This window comes from Lipophrys pholis, assembly GCF_963383615.2.
Source record: "Lipophrys pholis genome assembly, chromosome: 2".
Taxonomy (NCBI): Eukaryota; Metazoa; Chordata; class Actinopteri; order Blenniiformes; family Blenniidae; genus Lipophrys; species Lipophrys pholis.
This window is the reverse complement of record NC_137636.1, coordinates 6873502-6893273: the sequence shown is the minus strand read 5'-3', so window position 1 is coordinate 6893273 and position 19772 is coordinate 6873502. Positions and strand designations below refer to the sequence as shown.

The window sequence follows — 19772 nt, the reverse complement described above, 5'->3', positions numbered from 1 at the left end:
TTTCTCTGTTTGCAATTTATCCAAGGTCAGATCTCGAGCCATTAGCCCGCCTTTCACCGTGCACATAAATCACTGTGGTGGATCAGTAATAAGGAAGTTTACCTGTTAAGAGGTCTTTTAAAGGCACTTTAGGAGTCATGTGGCTGAGGTGAAGCGCCTCTGGCATGTTCCTATAATTCATGTTCTTATATTAACTCTAAATTTCCTTCACGGGTGTAGTGGCTTCTTTTGTGTTAGCCAACGCACCAACTCTCCTCTGTCAAAAGAGTTATCAGCGATAATAGTTATACACTTACAAAACTATTACATTGCTTCCCATTATCACACTGTTTCTATTAATCGGATCTTATTGCATTTATGCAAGTTATGAAATTAATCTCCTCCAATTCTGCCATATTTCTTTCCAGTGACAGTCGCATGATAAAGGCTTTGAAACCTTGCAATTTTTCCTCCTTTGTTATAAAGCATTTCTTCCGCCGGGAACTCCTAAGCGGTTGTTTCCCGATGATTCATCTGAAGGACCCATAGGTCTGAGGAAACACTAGAGTCCCATAAACCGCAACCACAGGACAACATGTCCTGTTGTCTTGCACTTCAGACAATAATATTAGTAATCATGTCTTCTGAACTCAGGCAATGAGCACCTTTATCTCTTGTTTGACGTTTATGACTTGGTTAATCGTTAAGCAATGCCTTTGTGTCCGCTAGTATGGGGCAAGGACATATCTGACACCCCTCGTTCACTTTTCTGAGGGTTGATCCAGAGAGTTAGCCAATAGTTGACAGGCAGTGTATGACCCTGGGATGGAGGGTATAAAGGTAAATTGTCTCAGACGATCCGAGCTCACATACAAGAATCTCCGAGCTGCAACGATCTCCGTAGGTCTAATCCTAGCCTAGTCTATAGCTCAATAAACAAGGATAACCACCAGTTGATGCAGTGCGCTGCTGATTTAAAACCCTGCTGGATGCCTGAAGACTAAGAGCTACAACCACTTCTTTCATTTTTTTAAATTCTCGACTGATAAATCTGAGAGTCTACCTCAGCCTTCCTGATGGAGAGGTTCAAGTCTAACGGAGGAGAGCATGTTAATGCTGCTTATGATGCCACTTTGGATGAGCCTCCCAACTACCAGGAGCGCAGTGAGGACCGGATGATTCGGCCTTCAGTGGTCAGCGCCTTTGGCCATGACACTTTGGACCGAGTGCCCAACATTGACTTCTACCGTAACGCAGGCAGTATGAGTGGTCACCGAGCTGTGCGACCATCCCTGCAGGAGCTCCACGATATCTTTCAGAAGGTAAGTGCATGTATGTTTTTGAGTAATCTAATATTCTGAATGTAGCTCATTGCCCCACATATTTTCTCTCTTATTTTCTCCTTGTCCTGCAGCACCTCAGCATGCACTCTTGTACATGATGTTTGTTTCTTGACTCAATCAAAAAGACACTTGCTTTCATCCCAAACAGATTGTTTAGCTGAAATAGCTGTTCTGTTCCTGTAGTACACAATTCATTAACCCATGTGAAAGACCCAGTAAGGCAGTTTACAGTAGTCTAATTATGGTCACTAAGAGAACACCGAGCATTATTTCCTGAAATAAAAACAGCAATCAATGCGCTTGACACACTTTACTGTTTTTTACTGCTTTTTATAGGCTGCATTGCCACAGATCTGGGGTTACATGTTGTTACAGTTTATAGGTTGAAAAGTTTTTCTGAACTCATAAAATGGGAGACGCTCCCGCACTTGTAATCTGTCTTGTTGTGGAACATCAAACGGATGACTATTCTTAATTATACTTTTCTTAATTCTTCAAAAATCAGAGACCTATTTCAGAGTCAACAATGAAATATTTAACTATCAAAGATAATGTTGAATAAAACTAAATACATACCTCAAAGTGAAGGCGTTTATATTCCCACACAAGAACATGGGAAGCACTTGAAGGCGCCCCTTTTCCTTCAGTTCAAAATGATGCATTATCACCAACTACTCTAAAGTCACAATCATTTTTGAATATAGCTCCGTCATTATATTCTTCATCGTTTTCTTTCCTGTGAACTCCTCCAACAGAACGAAATGACCTCTGTGCTGGACACAGTCGAGGATGATGACGAGGAAAGTGAAGGGACCCGCTCCGATGATGTGGAGTCTGCTGCTCCCATGCCCAGCGACAAGGGAGCAGTCAAGTTTGGCTGGATAAGGGGAGTCCTGGTAAGTTATTTTGGGGTCACAGAGAGCCTACATGCCTTTTCACAAACTAATAAAATGTTCCGGCAAAAGGAGGCACCGTGTGTCTCGTTAACACAGCAGTGTGGTCTGCACACCAGTCATTCACATTTACTCAAGAGCTGCTCGGTATCATTGTTGCTTCTGGCATAAAGATAAAGAAAATATTATACCAAGAGATAAGCTTTTGTCTTGCACTTTTCAAAGATGTTTTGATATGAATAGAAATACATTAACATATGAATCATTGTGAAGACGTATTAACTGAAATTGTTTATTTCTTCCACAGGTGAGATGCATGCTGAATATCTGGGGTGTCATGCTCTTCATCCGGCTGTCCTGGGTATTTGGTCAGGCGGGCTGGGGTGAGTGAAACCAGATTTAGTTTTTTAATATCTCAGGATTTTCCAAAGATTTCTTTTGTCCGAGTTCATCACTTTTTTCTAATAGAATTAATATGAGGTTGGAAACTGTAGTTAATGTAGCTTATCTTTTAAAACCCATAGTGGAGTTGATTTAAATAAACGCGATAATTTTGTCTTGTCTATGACAACAACAGGTAGATCATACAACTCTGTGTTCTGAGACAAATTACCAGCAGTTGCAAGAACTAGGTGGAATTAAGGGATCACAAAGTCTTCCACTCATTAGCAGAGAAACACTGAATTCAGGCAGATTCAATTGAACTGTAGTTACTGAGCTCACATAATGATCTATACGTGTTAAAGTTCTGTTATCAGAGGCAAACTTTGACAGGCAGGCTGATGGAAAGAGAGAGAGAGAGAGAGAGAGAGAGAGAGAGAGAGATGTGTTCGTTTCTAAAGAACTTATCGATCAGTAGCAGCTTCTGTTCAGGCAGCGTAACTAAATGGTTTTGCAAAGCCGACAAAGCTGCTGGCAGCAGGCAGAGCAGGTACAGCAGATGAGTATAACTTATTGCCTCCAGGCTGTGTGTGTGTGTGTGTGTGTGTGTGTGTGTGTGTGTGTGTGTGTGTGTGTGTGTGTGTGTGTGTGTGTGTGTGTGTGTGTGTGTGTGTGTGTGTGTGTGTGTAATGCAACGACTGAGTGACTTGCAGTTAATAATTGTTATTCTAAAATGTCCCATTTGTGCTTTCTAGGTCTGGGAATTGTGGTCATTGTTCTCAGCTGTGTGGTCACAACCATCACCTGCCTCTCCATGTCTGCTATTTGTACCAATGGCGTGGTCAGAGGGGGTAAGTTAGTGTATTGCCAGAGCACGTGAGACAACTTCATACCAGGAAAAGCATGCTAACATATTTGAATTCAGCTATTGACTTACCTCTCATGCAAGTACTTCATTCATAACTCATAAGAGCCACTGCAGTCAACACAGAAAGTAAAACATTATTTATGATATTATATTACCTGAGATAACACACACGGATTCTGACAGAAAATCTCTGACGAAGAAAATGAATACGCCACAAGGTCAATGTGTGCAAATAAAGACACAGGACTCAAAGCTGTGTCTGGCTGTCACGTTTCAAAGCCTCTCCTCTGTTTTACAACTCATCAAACTTGTCCCGCCACTAAATCAATCAATCAGTGATGTGGTGATTAATCATCCACTAATGTATCTGTGGACGTGTGTGTGCGTGTCGACATTGCAGGAGGAGCATACTACTTGATATCTCGCAGTCTGGGTCCAGAGTTTGGAGGGTCGATTGGTCTGATTTTTGCCTTTGCCAATGCAGTGGCTGTGGCCATGTATGTGGTGGGCTTTGCTGAGACTGTGGTGGACCTGCTCCAGGTCCGTGATGTTGTAAAGCTGTAGTAGAAAAAAAGAAAATTGAACACATATTTCCCAAGTATTCATCAATATACTGAACTCTGCTTCTTTCGGTCACTCACAGGACTATGACTCCATCATGATTGATGAAATAAATGACATCAGAATCATTGGCTGCATCACGGTGTTGGTGCTTTTGGGTATTTCAGTGGCTGGAATGGAGTGGGAGGCAAAGGTACGGAATAAGCATCATGCAGGTTCTAATTTAGTGTTGTGGAAATGGATCTCATCTCAAATGTAATCCAATTCAAATATTTGTCCTTACAGGCACAGATTGTCCTGCTCTTTATTTTACTGGCGGCCATCGTGAACGTATTTGCTGGAACATTCATGCCTGCACTCAATACGAGGCAGTCCCAAGGCTTTTTCGGTTATAACGGTAAGACACCCCATTTACACCATTCCAATACCCCAGTTACAAAATAGTTTTTATTTTCATTTACCCAGTATTGTAGCATTTTATGCATCTTACTGACCTCTCTCCTTCTCTCTCTCTCTCTCTCTCTCTCTCTCTACTTTTTTGTTTTTATATACAGAGGACATCTTCTTAGAGAATTTTGCTCCAGACTTTAGGGGTAATGAAAACTTTTTCACAGTCTTTTCCATCTTTTTCCCTGCTGCGACTGGTATCCTGGCAGGAGCCAACATCTCAGGAGACTTACGGGTAAATAGTTTTATACAGAGCTTGTTTCACAGAGGAAAAAATCATCAGGGTATAGAACACAGATTTACAACCAAAAATCATTGATTAAAAAATGGGACAGTCTTTTTTTTCTAGTATCGGTCAATACTGACTTTTGACTATATTTCCCCCACATAAGCACGTTACTTCATAACCAAAACACATTATTTTACAGGACGCCCAAAGTGCCATACCTAAAGGTACTTTGTTGGCCATCCTGATCACTGGTATCACCTATCTGGGTGTGGCCCTTTGCATATGTAAGTATTGCCACTCATAAAACCCGACTAAAGTGACTACAATTATTCATTTGAGTGAGTGAGAGAAACGCTTATACACAATAATATTCCCTTCATAGAGCATGCTCATTCACATGTACAGTATTATGGATCATTTACAAATATTTATACAAGCCAATAGATTGTTAAAGTGAAACGAAAAAGGATTTTACATTAACAAAACCATGAATTCTGCTCTCTTCTTTTGCCAGCTGCTTCTGTTGTCCGAGATGCCACAGGGAACCTCACAGACCTCATCGCTCCTGGAACCGTGTGTAACGGCTCAGCAGTTGCAGCCTGTAATCTTGGCTATGATTTCTCCTCCTGCGCTGTGAAGCCGTGCGCCTATGGCTCAATGAACAACTTCCAGGTATTCGGTCTTTCAAGTCAATCTGCAGACAGGAATGTTGCCTGCCGCCCTCCTTTATCACTAATCATCATTCCTGGTTCAGGTGATGACCATGGCGTCTGCGTTTGGCCCTCTCATCATTGCTGGAACCTTCTCAGCCACCCTTTCTTCTGCTCTGGCTTCTCTTGTCAGTGCACCTAAAGTCTTCCAGGTCAGTAACTCACCACACTGTCTGAAGTCTGAAGTTTTGTTGGTTCTGTTTTCCTAACTGAAACACTGTCCCACATTAGGCTCTCTGCCAAGACAATATCTACAAGGTCCTGCACTTCTTTGCTAAAGGGTACGGCAAGAACAACGAGCCGATTCGTGGATACATCCTCACATTCATCATTTCTGTGGCCTTCATTATCATCGGTCAGTTCATTGATCTGTCATGGTAGCACAATAACTTGTCCTCAATTAGTGAATTGTGTTCATCCTCTTTGTATGAAATCAGCCTCACAAATGGCTCTTTCAAAATGTACGTTTGACATTTTGATATTTCCATTTGTATCATAATGGACGGCCACATGATGGCGCAGTGGTGAGCATTCTCCCCTTACAGCAAGAAGGTTGGGTTCAAATACCAGCCAGGGCCTTTCTGTGTGGAGTCTGGATGTTCTCCCTGCATGCATATGAGATTAATAGGTGACCCTAAATTGCTGCTAGGTTTGAGTGTGTGTGTGGTTCTCTGTCTCTGAGTGTTTGTCCTGTGATGGATTGGAGACCTGTTCAGTGTGTATCCTGCCATCGCATTTAGTAAACTGGGATTTGGTCCAGCGCTCTGCGACACTGAACAGGATTAAGCAGTATAGAAGTTGGATGGATCATAATAGACAGTGGTGTCCATGCATTATGGTTCATTTGAAAAATAAATATCTTGATTTCCTGTCTGACAGACTATCCATGACTTGCATGGTTTTGGAAATTATATATATATATATATATATATAAAATTAATTTGACTAAGATTTCATTTGTCTTCATAGGTGATCTCAATGCCATTGCACCCATTATCTCTAACTTCTTCCTGGCATCCTATGCTCTCATCAATTTCTCCTGCTTTCATGCATCTTATGCCAAGTCTCCAGGTGGGTTTCTACAAAGTAGCTAATAGATGAGAGATATCACTCTTTAGGCTCCACATTTAGACTATTAATATGCTTTTCCTTTGTAGGTTGGAGACCAGCATACAAATACTACAACATGTGGCTGTCCCTGCTGGGAGCTCTGCTCTGCTGTGTTGTTATGTTTGTCATTAACTGGTGGGCCGCTCTGCTGACTTATGCCATTGAAATCCTCCTTTACATTTATGTCACCGTCAAGAAGCCAGGTGAGCTCCCTTGCATGAATTCCTCAGCAGTGCTGTAGCGATGTTCCAGTTTTGCAAAATCAACTTTTTGGGATCCATCCTTTGTTTCCAGATGTGAACTGGGGTTCATCCACACAGGCAGTGACGTTTGTGAGTGCAGTGGGCAACGCTTTGTCTCTTACTGGTATTGACGATCACGTCAAAAACTTCAGGTAAGAGTCTACATTTCGTCATGAATGTAGATTATTATAAAGTATACACCTTTAAAAAAATGAATGAGTGAATGCTCATGTAAACTTTTCGCCTTTCGCTCAGGCCTCAGATGTTAGTACTGACCGGTTCAGCACGGGTCAGACCAGCCCTTCTGGACCTCGCTACTTCCTTTTCTAAGACCTTTGGGCTTTGTATCGCCGCTGAGGTGTTTGTGGTAAGTTATACTATAATCTCAGCATTCAAACTAAGAATAAAATATATAAAATGTATGTTGTTGAGATAATCATTAGAGCAGTACATAAACTAAAAGTGAAAGTAATGTGAACTGTCTGAGACCACTAGTGACAAAAGGTAGATTTGTTGTGACACGTGTCATTCCTTCAGGGTCCGAGAGCCGAGGCCCTTCAAGAGATGAATGCTGCAATGGAGAAAAACCAGCTGTGGCTGAGGAAAACCAAACGCAAGGCCTTTTATGCTGCGGTGGCCTGTGATGAGTTCAGGGAAGGAGCTGACAGCCTTCTGCAGGTCAGTGGGATCATAGTTCACTCACTTTTATCCTCAGAATGTCGTTGGATCAAAAGTCAGACGCCAGTTTAGCAAAAACAAGTTTCACCCAATCAACATGTTGACCCATGTTTTCCCTCTGTGAATGAGTATCTATTGCTCCGTTATGACTCTGGCCCAGATATATCTTCACAATCTGGCCGGGACCTTAGTGCAGGAGGAAGAGGAGACTTAATGAGGAGCAGGAAAACAGGGTTATGGCTCTGACTATCACACTCTGGAGATAAGACATCTGTTCATTGTCAGGATTGCTTACTTCAAACAGCATGGCCGATTAAAAGCTATAATTGATTAACACTGCATTGGACGAGTCCCTGCAGACAAAGTGAGATCCGCTGAGTGATCTGGTCATAACTTCTGGTTGTAAAACGTCTTCATGGCCTTCTTGTCTGACGTTTGGAAACTTATAGGAGAGAGTTTTCTCACTCTGCAGTTGAGAAACCAGGCAGGGTAACATGGCGTCCGTGTTGCTTTCAGTTTATTCTGACTTTAGAGTTTGTGTCTTATCATTGTCTTCACAGGCCTCTGGTCTCGGCCGCATGAAGCCGAACACATTGATGATGGGCTTCAAGAAAAACTGGAGGACCGCAGGCACAGACTCAGTGCAGAGTTATGTGGGAATACTACAGTAAGTCACAAATGAAGCACTGATATTTGACAATAATAGATAGTTATAAATGATTTACTCATTTAATGACTTTAACGGTTTATTCGGGTAAGTGACTACCAATTGTGAAGTCCAATCAACATACACACAATACTTCTAATAAGTCATATCTAGGGCAAATAATACATTTATTCTTGGACAATAAAAGTCAATAAAATGTCGACAATCTTATACAGAGATTCAGTGCCATTTTTGTCCAGTTTTGAACATTTTTGGATGTGGAATGTGGGTGATTTTGGTCACTTTAATTATTTTTCAACAGATATTTATATAGAAAAACTACATTACAGAGTTTGAACACACTTTATATATCCTCAAATTTTCAATTTCAAGTGCTCTATAAATGGTTAATCTCACTATGAATGAAAATCCTTATGTGCCTAAATAAGATCTGTTCAAACCAACTAAAATCTTTTTTTGCCCCACAATTGCTGGATTCAATTAGGTACATTTCACATTATATTGCTGTTAAAGATGACTATATATTGTACTTTTTGGTGAAAAGAAAGCTAAATGTGACTGAAAACATTTGGTGTGTGGACATACAGTCACTTGCAGTGAGTTTATCTTCAAGCATGCGTTTTTAAAATCTATTTTTTATATTTTAAAATTGACTCCCAGTTGCTGCTAATCAGGTTCTCCAATTGAGAGACATACATGATTTATAGTTTTGGGAGAAGTAGGAAAAACTGTAAAATTTACCCCAAATAGTAACTTAATAAAGGGTCAAACACAGAGTGGAGATCTTTATGTTAATTCTTCTTTCTCTTCTTGATAGTGACGCCTTTGACTTGGAATTTGGAACAGTGATACTGAGGGTAAACGAGGGACTGGATATGTCCCACATTGTCGAGGAAGAAGGTGAGTTGAAATGTTTTTTAAACTATATGATTCCGGTGTGAAAGGATAGACAGAAAGCGATTTCCAGTTGGTGGCCCGTTTCCCATTAGTTGTTCCCAAAGTTTGTTTGAAATTGCGGGAGAAAACTTTCAAGATTACAGTTTAAAACCCTCTTGAGTCCCATTTAATCATATTGGTGTGTCACCAGATGAATGTCTCAACGTGCCTTCAATGATCAGGTTTCCATGTTTTAATTCTCTTGTGTTATAGGGGTTTGTTGTTGCTGTTACTGTGGTGTTACCTGGTTCAATAAAAATGAAAAAGAATTACTGAGCAACAGTGCTTGCATCGAGGCTTGGCAAGTTTATTGATGCAGCAGCTACTGTTCAGACACGAGGCAATTCAAAGTGCTCCACAAAACACTTTAGAATGTATTGAAATAAATGATTGAGGGGAACTTTAAAATTACATTTCAGTTCATTAATGACAAAAGTTAAAAGCAAGACAACAAATAATCCAAAACATTATAGTCATGACACTTATTTTCTTAATGCAAGGCAGCAAAGAGAGGAAAAACACAGATCAGCCATAACATTATAACCACAGACAGATGGAGTGAATAACCAAGATTATTTCCACTTGGTCCTGAATAGCTATTCCTTTTAACGAGTTTGTGAAAGGTAAAAATGATATGGCTACATGACTGGGTCAGAAAATTGTTAAAGCTGCAACTCAAAACTGTAAGCAAGTGACACTAACAAACAATTCATTCTGAATGCACTTAACATTTAAAAATGCTGCAGAAGCTGATGCTGGTTTTGATCAGCACAATATAAGATATATGGCCATTTTGTTAAGGCTCATATATAAAGACTCATTATGGCAACATGACATGCATAAAATGGCCCTAATCAGAAAACAATGACGAATAATCTATTATACTAACAAATTATTTAAAAAGGATATATATCCCAATTAAAAGACTTTTGCATATCTTTGAGTTTTTGAACTACACAAATATATTTACTATTATTGTGGGAAGGAACTTGACCGCCACTGTGTCAAAGGGCCCACAGTAACTAATTGGAAGAAAACAACACTGATAAGCAAAGGCACTTTGTTCTGTAGATTACAGGTATTTATTACTGTCAGGTAGTTGGCAGATACGACGGTAAAGTAACAGGCAGTTTACAGCTGAGACACAGTGGAAATCTTAAAGAGACGGAGAATCGTAAGTAACAAAGGGCCAGTGTGATAACAGGATATTTTTTCCACTGTCTTTCAGAGGAGATGCTGAAGGCAGCAAAGGAGCAACAGGCACTGGAGAATGAGACGTTGCCAAATGGAGGGAAATCCAAAGGCCTCTTCAGAAAGTCAAGGAACTCCTCCCAGCAAGTGCTCACGACAAGAGGTATCTCATTAGAGATTGTTTGTCTCGAATTGACTTTGTTAAAAAAATAAATAAATCCAAGACATTTAAAACATCAATAAGTTATTAGATATATTGAAAATGGAAGCATCTTTCTCACTCCCCACCACAGGCACTCGTATTTTCTCTTCGTCAGGCAATAAAATGACATACATTTAAAAAATTAAACCAATGACTCACATCTTTATTTATTTATTTATTTATTTTTGGAGAGGTGGGGATAATTTCTCTACACTCACATTGAGATATAATTGAATCAACCACTCAAAGTAAAAAGGCCTCTGAGGGCGTAATCCAATAATACGGTGGGTTTCGTTCCAGTTTGAGGAGCATCTCACTCTCTCACACAAGCACACACCGGGCACCGAGCTGCATCTTGGCAGGGCAGCGGTGGTCCTACATCCAACTTATTGGAACATTACAAATGAGAAATGCCCGCTTCTGCTGATGTACAGCCTGTTCTTAATGTTTGTTTGCGTTAGCTTTCCCATCCAACTTAATCTTCTATTATGTACAAATGTACTATGTATAAATTATTTGACCTTCCTACTGATTCTTTTCTTCATCGAGCTCTGATTTCCCAAACCTTTTTCTCTCTCTTGCAGTGTCAGTGTGCGGCCCTCCACCTGCTCAAGTTGCCAAAATGAATGAGAGCCTGAAAGAGGCCGGCAATCAGTTTAAGAAGAAGCAGCCTAAAGGCACCATAGACGTGTGGTGGCTGTTTGATGATGGCGGTAAGTGTTGGTTTGTGGACACACTGCCTCTGCTTATGCACCGCACCCGTAGACCGTAACAAACACACTAAAAAAGGAACTAAATACATCCTCTGTCATATCGATACAAATCAAATTGAGCAAAGATGTAAAAACTGCACAATAGCAGCAGTTCAAAACAAGGAATATATGTGTTAAACTGGCAATTTTTAGTGCAGTTAAATCAAACATCTATTTGCTTCTCTAAGGCTGGGTCCCTGTATAGCTCACAAGTCCACAACAGGGTTAACCCAGAAAACTAGAGATAATATACTGAAACTAGTTGCAGAGATGGCCCTAATGATGAATAGGTTGTGAGAGGATAGCCGGCAGGCTATTTGTTTACCAATCACACCCAATAAAATATTAACCTTAGTTTTCATGTATGTGGATAAAAAACTGAAAAACTAAGTTGAGTAAAAACATAGTAATCACATAGATAAAACAGAGTTGAATGGACTGGAAAGACCTTTGAAAGAAGACTTTTTTTCTTTTCTTTCCGATAGGCCTTACCCTGCTGCTCCCCTACATCCTCACCACCAGGAAGAAGTGGAAAGACTCTAAATTAAGGATCTTCATTGCTGGGCAGCCTGGACGCAGCGAGCTGGATAAAGAGGAGTGAGTAAACAAATTAAGGGCTTCACTATCAATTACAGCTTAATGTGCGGAAGTGAGATTGGGTACATTAGCTGGCAAAATCCCAATATGAAAATTCATGAGCCCATAACATCCCATTAAAGAAAATGAGATAAAATGATTACCTGCATTGATATGAAGCCTTATCGAAGTGTGATGACTTGACTTGCAGGATGGGGTCTCTGCTGCATAAATTCAGAATCAACTGCAGTGACATCACTGTCATCGACGACATCCACGTCTCCCCCCGAACTGAGAGGTATTTACATCGCATTCCTGTCGTATAATAGTGAGCCAGACGGCGCCACGGTAATAGTGGAATTGAATCAACCGTTAATAGACCGCGCATCATATGTTTGCAAATGAGAGTCTCCCAAAGTGAGTTCATATTGTTATCTGCATTCCTCCAGCTCGAGGAAGTTGGAGGAAATGATTGAGCCTTTCCGTCTGCGTGACGGGACCAGAGACACCTTGCAGGCCGAGGCCATGAGGAAACAGCACCCCTGGAAAATCAGTGACGAAGAGCTGAGCAGTTTTGAGGAGAAGGTAAAAACTAATGACATACAGGACACCATACAGGACACCTATAATGATGAATTTACCAGTGAGATGGGATTGAAATTACTTTATTTTAAAAAGTAAATTTTTTTGTGTGTTTTTTTTCCACAGACCAACCTCCAGATACGACTAAATGAGCTCCTTCAAGAACATTCAAAATTAGCCAATCTGATTATTGTGTAAGTATCAACAGCTTTCCTGTACCGAAGTCATTTTAATTAACTATTCTATTCGATTCTATTCTAGAATAGTCACTTAATCATAATTTGTACTCTTTGCCCTTTGCAGGAGCATGCCCATCGCTCGTAAGGGATCCGTTTCTGATTTCCTCTACATGGCCTGGCTGGACCTCCTGACTAAAGATCTCCCGCCGACTCTGCTGATCAGAGGCAACCACAAGAGCGTGCTTACCTTCTACTCCTGAGCACCTCGTGGCTAGTAGTGGGAACAATAGTAGAGCCGTAACGTACAGCCATTTTAAACTAAATCCAGCTGAAAACGTTTATACCCCAGGAATCAGATGCAAGACGTTAAGGACACAGGGTTTTTATTTAATTTTTTTTATTTTTTATAAAACTTCACATTCCGTCTAAAATGTTTTAATATTTTGTTCACTTTTTCTCTGTCTGATAAGGTTGTCTATGGAAAAGATGAGTGCTTGAACTCTGTGAAGTTTTAATCCCCAAGAAAAGCATCTAAGCACAACACTATAGTTTATAGCAACAAAAACAACCTGACTGTTTTGCTGCAGCCAAAGTTCAGTGCTGCCACAAGTACATGACTAAATGTATTAATTTGATGTCTGTGAATGAGTCTGAAAGTGAAGTTAGCAAACAGGTGAAGTTTAAGCTTCTTGCAATATTGAATAAGAACTAAAAACAGTTAAAAGTGTAGACGAGAAACTTAAAGTCATAATTAGGGGCTGGAATGAACCTGGGACGTCCAATGAACAAAAGCAAAGACACAGCTGCTGCAAAGGTTACACTTGAGTGACTGTGATTGTAAAGTACATGTACATAGTAGACATATGAATTCAATCCAAGTAAATTAACAGAATGACATTACCTTTGTTACTATGTGTTCATCTAAATATATGGTAATATTGATTTGATCTTCTTAAGCATATTCACTTAGTGTAAAATACATAGCCATTATACAGTTGTTTACCTTTTCCACATTGTCATTTCAATATCTGTAATGTTACTATCACGGTACACTTACGATTAAATGTTGAAAAAAGTAAATCCAAATCATTTGTATATTTTAGCTTAGTGACTGTCTTTCTTTGGAAAAATGGAACTGTGATCACATAAAATAAAGACTTTAATACAATTTTTGAGCTGTTATGCCAGTTTCCTTTAGAGTCTGCAAGTCGATGGGATAATGTATATCGGTGTTTATCTATAATAAAGTCTCACTGGTAGAAGAAACCGTATGTTTGTTTGAGTACAGAAAGGTTGAGAGAATATAAAGTTGAGGTGGGATAATACATGAGGGAACAGTAACAAGGATCAACAGACCAGGGCAAAGCTGACAACACTCGAGGGTAATCAGAGGGAGACACCTGCAGGGAGGAGCACTTTAGGTCAGACATCCAACACCACATTAAATGTGAACAAGCATAAAAACATGAAACGCGAGGACAGGGGAAACAAGCCATAAATGCAGGGCAATAAATTAAAGAAACAACAAAAAACAATATCATAGCCAGGCTTGTGTGACTGAACTAATTATTCACAATTCACAGCTGTGAATAAAAGTTGTTATTCTATTCTATGATTATAGCTTGCAACAAGATTTCTGTCACTAAATACTAAAGAAAATGTGGAATTATGAGTATTGGATGTGTATATGACACCCTGTCCGCCCTGCTGATTCATCCTCTGTAGGAGGCAGCAGTGGGCTGAATTCACCTCTCCTGAATGAGGCTGAGATGGAGGATACTAAGGTCATCAAGCATAACTGTCGGTACATCACAAATCCTGAGTCTCTATACATGTTAACATGAGATTATACAATCAGATTGGTGTAGTGATGTGTGCCTCATTGAGACAGCCGTAAGCTTGAGTGTGTCTCTGCTCTATGATGGACTAGCGACCCGTAATGGCTTTCACCCCAGTGTACCCTGACACCTTGAATCAGATATCGAATTACAGAAGACGGATGGATGTGTTAGTGGCTCGCACTTTTGTCCCAAAGTGATAAGACCCTGGTTTGATTTGGAACTGGGAGCATTTCTTTCAGGCAGTTACCTCCTGTTCTCCCACTCCAAAGACAGGTTTGCTAGGGTGACTGTGAATTATGCAGAGGCGTGCACGGATTGTGATGCCCTATCATTTATTGGCAACTTGTTCAAAAGGCGTTGGATTTGTTTGCATTGTGAATGACGTCTGTGATGCTAGGTGGCTGACTGAGAATGAGGAGATGAGGAAGAGGAGGTAGCGAGGAGGAGGGAGGGGTGGGTGAGAATGAGGGAGGAAGGAAGGACGAAGTTAATTAATGGATTTTCAATAAGTTGTTAAAATCTATTTACAATATTGGTGCACTTATTGACATATTTTTGTTCTGATATATTCACATACTTACATGTTAAAATGTTTATATAAGTATTCAGAAGTGAGCGCTTAACGTATTCTTTTGTTGAATCTGCCTCCTTAAGTTGCAGATATGTTTACTTCAGGTCAAACCCTTCTCGCATTTCATTGGTCAGTTGTGGCACGTGATTGATGACGAGCGGATGTAAACAGGAAGTGTAGACAAACGTGAAGAGACCGTCTCAGTCTACGTCCTTCTGTGTACTTATTTTAAGAGTGAGACGACCACCACACATCGACGCCTCACGTTCCACAGGAAACAGACGACGGCGTTATGAAAACAATATGACAGGCGCGTTGTTGAGGCTACAGCCGCTTCAGCTCCGCTCGTGGGTTTGTGATGCTGCTCCACGTTTCTTAGGAGGACACTTCCATACTCAGATGGCGTCTAATAACAAAGGCAAGCAGGAAGCTAGGTGTTCATGACGGTAGCTCTGCAAGCCTGCCATCTCTGAATTGTCCCGCAGTATGTTGTGTCACATTTCGATCGTTTGTTGGCTTTGTTAGCAGAACCGACGCGACGCTGAAATTAGCTTCCAATTCGTAGCTTCCTAATTCACAGTTAAGGCTCAGTATTACTTTCACAAATAAAGTTAAAGTTTGACATATCTGAAGCTTCGCCCATTGCAAAATCCGCTACTGTCGTACAAAAAGCGGATAATCAATAGACAAACTGTCAAGTTAGTTTCCCCTTTACTACCGGATCAGAAGCTAACTTCGACTCTCGCGAGATTCCGTCCAAAACTGTTCGGCATGTTTGATGACGTTTTGAAGGCGGAGCTAATTTGGCGCGACATCAGGGCGGGAAATTCATTCACACATAAACTGCCGCCAAGAAACTGGAGCAGACCTTTAGAGAAGCACACTGGTAGCAGTTAGTTAGATTTAGCTTAGTTATTGTACCGTCGGAGTTTATTAACTGTGAACTCTGCGTCAACATGCCTGTTCTAGACGCAACAAACGCTGAAGTCTCTCCATCAAAGAAGGCCAAGAAGGAAACGAAGCCAGCAGAGGAAAAACCCATCCTCAGATTTGCTAAACTTTCTGAACATGCTACTACACCTACCAGAGGTTCGGCTAAAGCTGCAGGCTATGACCTCTACAGGTTGGTTTAACTTCAATTTAAGACTGTTTCAGCTCACCGACTATGTGCATCATAGTTAGAATTATATGAATTCCGTACAATTCTAACTGAAGCTCTTGAACTTTAAACAGTGCATATGATTACACCGTCGGTCCTATGGACAAGGCCATTGTGAAAACAGACATTCAGATTGCTGTACCACATGGCTGCTATGGAAGAGTGGGTGAGTGTTTGACTGCCACCCCCGTGTTTCTGTCAGTTCATATGTACTCCACTGAAACACACATCACACGTTTTGTTTTTTTCTTTCCAGCGCCACGATCTGGACTGGCAGCCAAACACTTCATTGATGTTGGTGGTGAGTCTTTACCTACATGACTAAGCCGTTTGCACACACTCGTCCATCATTTCAATCCCTCTAATGATAAAATGTGTTCCCCTCAGCTGGAGTTGTAGATGAAGACTACAGAGGAAATGTGGGTGTTGTGCTCTTCAACTTCAGCAAGGACTCATTTGAAGGTGAGCAGAAATGTGTCAAACTGAGCCTGGCGATGTTTCATTATACGTAACACTACCGTATTCTGCTCTTCACTGCGTCCTGTACAGATGTCACGCAGAAGTTATGATGTTTGTTAACTTTTCAGTTTGTCTGTGTCTCCTCAGTGAAGAAGGGCGACAGAATCGCTCAGCTGGTGTGTGAGAGGATCTACTATCCGTGTCTGGTGGAGGAAAAGGTGACCCAGAATTCTTCTCATTCTTGATATACATCTACTCTGTTACAGTTAATTAAAAATGCAACATTTAATCAAAAATGCAAAATAAACTCCAACTTAATGATTGTGTTTATTAATTTGGTGAAATGGGTTTTAAAACATGTTTCTTGATCTTTTGGTCATTGGTCAACTGTTGTATTTGACTTTAATACAGTATTTTTTAGCAGGTTGTATCCAACAAAGTGACATCACAATGCTGATGAATGTACCTTTTACATTAGGGGGATCAGAATTATTTATTTTTTAATCTTTTCTTTCAGACTCTTGATGAGACGGAGCGTGGTTCAGGAGGTTTCGGTTCAACAGGAAGCAATTGAGCGCTAAAAATGTACTAAAAGTTTCAAGCTTCTGTATGTTACATTTATTTAGATTATGTGCAAATAAAGATCTTTTTTTCATATTTTAATGAATCAGCTCTTCTCTTATGGCCTTGAATAAGGTGTTATAATAAGTAGGGAAAGAAAATCCAAGTCTTTCAGATGTCCACACGGGGGCAGTGCAGGACAGAAAATCAATATATATCGATAACGTTGTAAAGGTTTTCTCCCCTGATGCATTGAGTCATGCCCTCCACTGAGGCTGTGGTATCTGACTTCAAGATGGAGTTCTTCAAGTAATGTCAGCTGTGATGTGGAGCCTCCATCGGGCCACTTCCACGATCCACTTTCGACCGATACCGGCCATTAAAGACTGGAAACACCCGACAAAAGCTGCAGTTTTTCAGATGCCCTGACCCAGTTGTCCAACTTGTTCAAATTTTCTAACCTTGCCCATTTCTTATGCACAGTCATGATAAAGGGGAAACACAGCAGTGAGTACATGTACACCAAAAAATATGTTTTTATTGTGAATTTACAACTAAACCCTCACTGATGTGAACAGAGAACACAGACTGGTGTCGGGCTGGTCCGCGGCAATGCAGCACTGATTTTACTTGTGAGAGATTGTGTGGCCAGGAAGACCTCAGTGCATAATCATGAAGGCCCAGGTTTGGCATCATCAATGTGTTTTGTGTGTGTGTGTGTGTGTGTGTATGCGTATGTGTATGTATACACAGTTTATAAAGGAAGTAGTTGGTCATTATAAGCACCATTACAACCCCCACTATTCCAGGGGGCTTCCTCTAGTTTACAAATGCTTCATAGATTAAAAGTGGCATTGATTATTACAGTATAAACACAATGTACATGTAGTATAGAGGAGAGCAGACAGGCTATGAAGCGAGCTGTTACGGCTGCAAAGACATGACATCTTCAGGACGGCCGTTGGGATTGTGTCTTATTGACTACTGAGTTTTGTATAGTAGTACAGTGCATTCATGACTTTATGTGGATGTGTTGCTAGCACCAGTAAATATGAAATATTCTAATCAGTAGGAAAGATGAAAAAGCGTAGTTTAAATATGCAGTAGAAGTCATTCAAGCTCAGACATGGCTACATCTCAATAGTCCATAGTTTGTTCCTTTCCTCTCCTAATAAGTCTCAAACGTTTTTTGTTTTTTTTAAATTTATTTATTTATCTTCAATCCTTTAAATTAATATCGGAAGGAAGGAGAAATGAGTTAACTTCTAGGTTTGTTCAGTCATATACCTGAGGGGAGGAAATGATTTTATTTCAGACTATTGGGACTCACCCTTCTTTTCCTTCGAAACAGGCTGAGTTCTAAAAACAAAAAAAAAATCTAAAACAATAACCCAGCTTTCTGCAGTCCACATGCCCTTCAAAGTGGCACTTGATTCCACATATCATTATACAACAATAAACCCTACAATTAAAAACCCTATTCACGCCATCAATAGTGCTTTAAACACAGCTGGAGTTGCGGGTGGGAGCAATATGTGTTTCATTTGCCTGTAATCTTTCACACTACCTCATTCAGCTGGTATTTCTCCACAGAAATTGTATCTATGATATGTAGAATCATCTTTGGCTATCAAATGACGCAGTCCCTCTCCCTCCCACCCCCTTCTTGTCTCTTTGGTGGCGAGCTCTTCTCCTTGTAGGAGTAGGCAGAAGTTGCCCCAAAACTACCGACCCAGAGTCAGAAACGTTTGGCCTTGTGGGGAGTGAGAGGCTGACACCGGGTGAGCAGCTGCTGGCAACATCTGCCTCTCTCAGTCTGGTGATGGTTAATGGAGGATGATCTGCACCCTCATCTTCAGTACGTCTCCCAGCTGTCCTGTGAGGTAGTCTTTATCGTGTCTGTCCTCCAGCTCAGCCAGTTCCTTCTTCCTGAAGAGGGGCATGCTGCTGATCTGCAGCTGGTACGCCCCCGGCACCAGAGCCTTCCTCTTGCTCAAATGCAGGTAGCTGACGCCATTTCTCTGGTTGATTTTAAAGTAGCCGTCTTCGTTTCCGAAGTCAATGTTGTAGCGGACGTGGTCACTGAGCGTGGATAAGGCCGGGGTGAACTCGAGGATGTGGTCACGGTTACTGAGGTCGCTGATGTTCAGGTGGAACTGGAGAGTGTCTTCGATGTCCACACTGGCCAGGCTGACCACTTCTTCAGTGAGCTGCAGGTGAAAGATGATCCAAATGACATTAAGAGGATTTAACATCAAAAAGATGACCAGAAAGTACAATTCTTCCTGATGCCACGAGCAAAAATCTCTCAGACTTGTTACAAGGAATTTCCTCCATTGTGGAGAAACACAATCCTGACACGTTCTATTATTTATTTTGAAGACCTAAAAGTAGTCTCATTTAAACACAGTGAACCAACCATGACTAGACTAAGGACATAAAACGTATGTGGTTCTTCTGTAGGTAAATAAACCCTCAATCTTCAAAAATACAGAGTGCATGAACTTGGTGTCTTCAGTCGTGGTTTAAAGGCCCACTCACACGATGACAGTGCGACATATTTCTGTATATTTACATATTTTTGGTCAAACTGCTTTGAAGTAGAGGGGGCGTGTTCAGAATGGGACAGTTGCTGCTGTATATGCAGTACACATC

At 40.8% G+C, this 19772-nt stretch overlaps 3 protein-coding genes across 4 annotated transcripts in view; 2 read left to right on the top strand and 1 right to left on the bottom strand.

Annotated features, from left to right (window-relative positions):
* Positions 1-840: 840 nt before the first annotated feature.
* slc12a1 (solute carrier family 12 member 1) lies at positions 841-13786 on the top strand. Its single transcript, XM_080458232.1, has 26 exons — positions 841-1301; positions 2078-2218; positions 2523-2598; positions 3352-3447; positions 3865-4004; positions 4108-4218; positions 4311-4422; positions 4580-4707; positions 4901-4985; positions 5216-5373; positions 5456-5563; positions 5643-5766; positions 6381-6482; positions 6569-6724; positions 6816-6915; positions 7019-7130; positions 7301-7441; positions 8002-8108; positions 8926-9008; positions 10273-10398; positions 11022-11150; positions 11675-11786; positions 11977-12063; positions 12215-12350; positions 12474-12541; positions 12651-13786. The coding sequence occupies exons 1-26, from the start codon at positions 1056-1058 to the stop codon at positions 12784-12786; spliced, it is 3120 nt and encodes a 1039-aa protein (XP_080314358.1). The 5' UTR covers positions 841-1055; the 3' UTR covers positions 12787-13786.
* A 1284-nt stretch (positions 13787-15070) lies between these two features.
* On the top strand, positions 15071-17234 carry dut (deoxyuridine triphosphatase). Of its 2 annotated transcripts, none has more exons than XM_080458515.1 (7): positions 15071-15356; positions 15908-16061; positions 16172-16263; positions 16354-16398; positions 16485-16559; positions 16704-16774; positions 17074-17234. In XM_080458515.1, exons 1-7 carry the CDS (start codon positions 15242-15244, stop codon positions 17128-17130), a joined length of 609 nt encoding a protein of 202 aa, XP_080314641.1. In that variant the 5' UTR covers positions 15071-15241; the 3' UTR covers positions 17131-17234. The 2 variants fall into 2 exon arrangements, with proteins under 2 accessions (XP_080314641.1, XP_080314642.1); XM_080458516.1 differs by having other exon boundaries at positions 15091-15248.
* Positions 17235-17629: 395 nt separating this feature from the next.
* The window catches only part of fbn1 (fibrillin 1), a 71278-nt gene continuing 69135 nt past the window's right edge, over positions 17630-19772 (bottom strand). Inside the window, exon 66 of the mRNA XM_080458513.1 lies at positions 17630-19327. Within this exon, the coding sequence (XP_080314639.1) occupies positions 18944-19327 (384 nt within the window). The 3' untranslated portion in view covers positions 17630-18943. The remainder of the gene's footprint in view (positions 19328-19772) is intronic.

Bases quoted from the DNA above. Each gene is read 5' to 3' on its own strand.
- dut (XM_080458515.1), top strand. From the start codon at position 15,242: ATGACAGGCGCGTTGTTGAGGCTACAGCCGCTTCAGCTCCGCTCGTGG. The intron at 15,357-15,907 runs GCAAGCAGGAAG...TGCCTGTTCTAG, and splicing joins GATGGCGTCTAATAACAAAG to ACGCAACAAACGCTGAAGTC. The intron at 16,264-16,353 runs GTGAGTGTTTGA...TTTTCTTTCCAG, and splicing joins TGGCTGCTATGGAAGAGTGG to CGCCACGATCTGGACTGGCA.
- slc12a1 (XM_080458232.1), top strand. From the start codon at position 1,056: ATGGAGAGGTTCAAGTCTAACGGAGGAGAGCATGTTAATGCTGCTTAT. The intron at 1,302-2,077 runs GTAAGTGCATGT...CTCCTCCAACAG, and splicing joins TCCACGATATCTTTCAGAAG to AACGAAATGACCTCTGTGCT. The intron at 11,787-11,976 runs GTGAGTAAACAA...CTTGACTTGCAG, and splicing joins AGCGAGCTGGATAAAGAGGA to GATGGGGTCTCTGCTGCATA.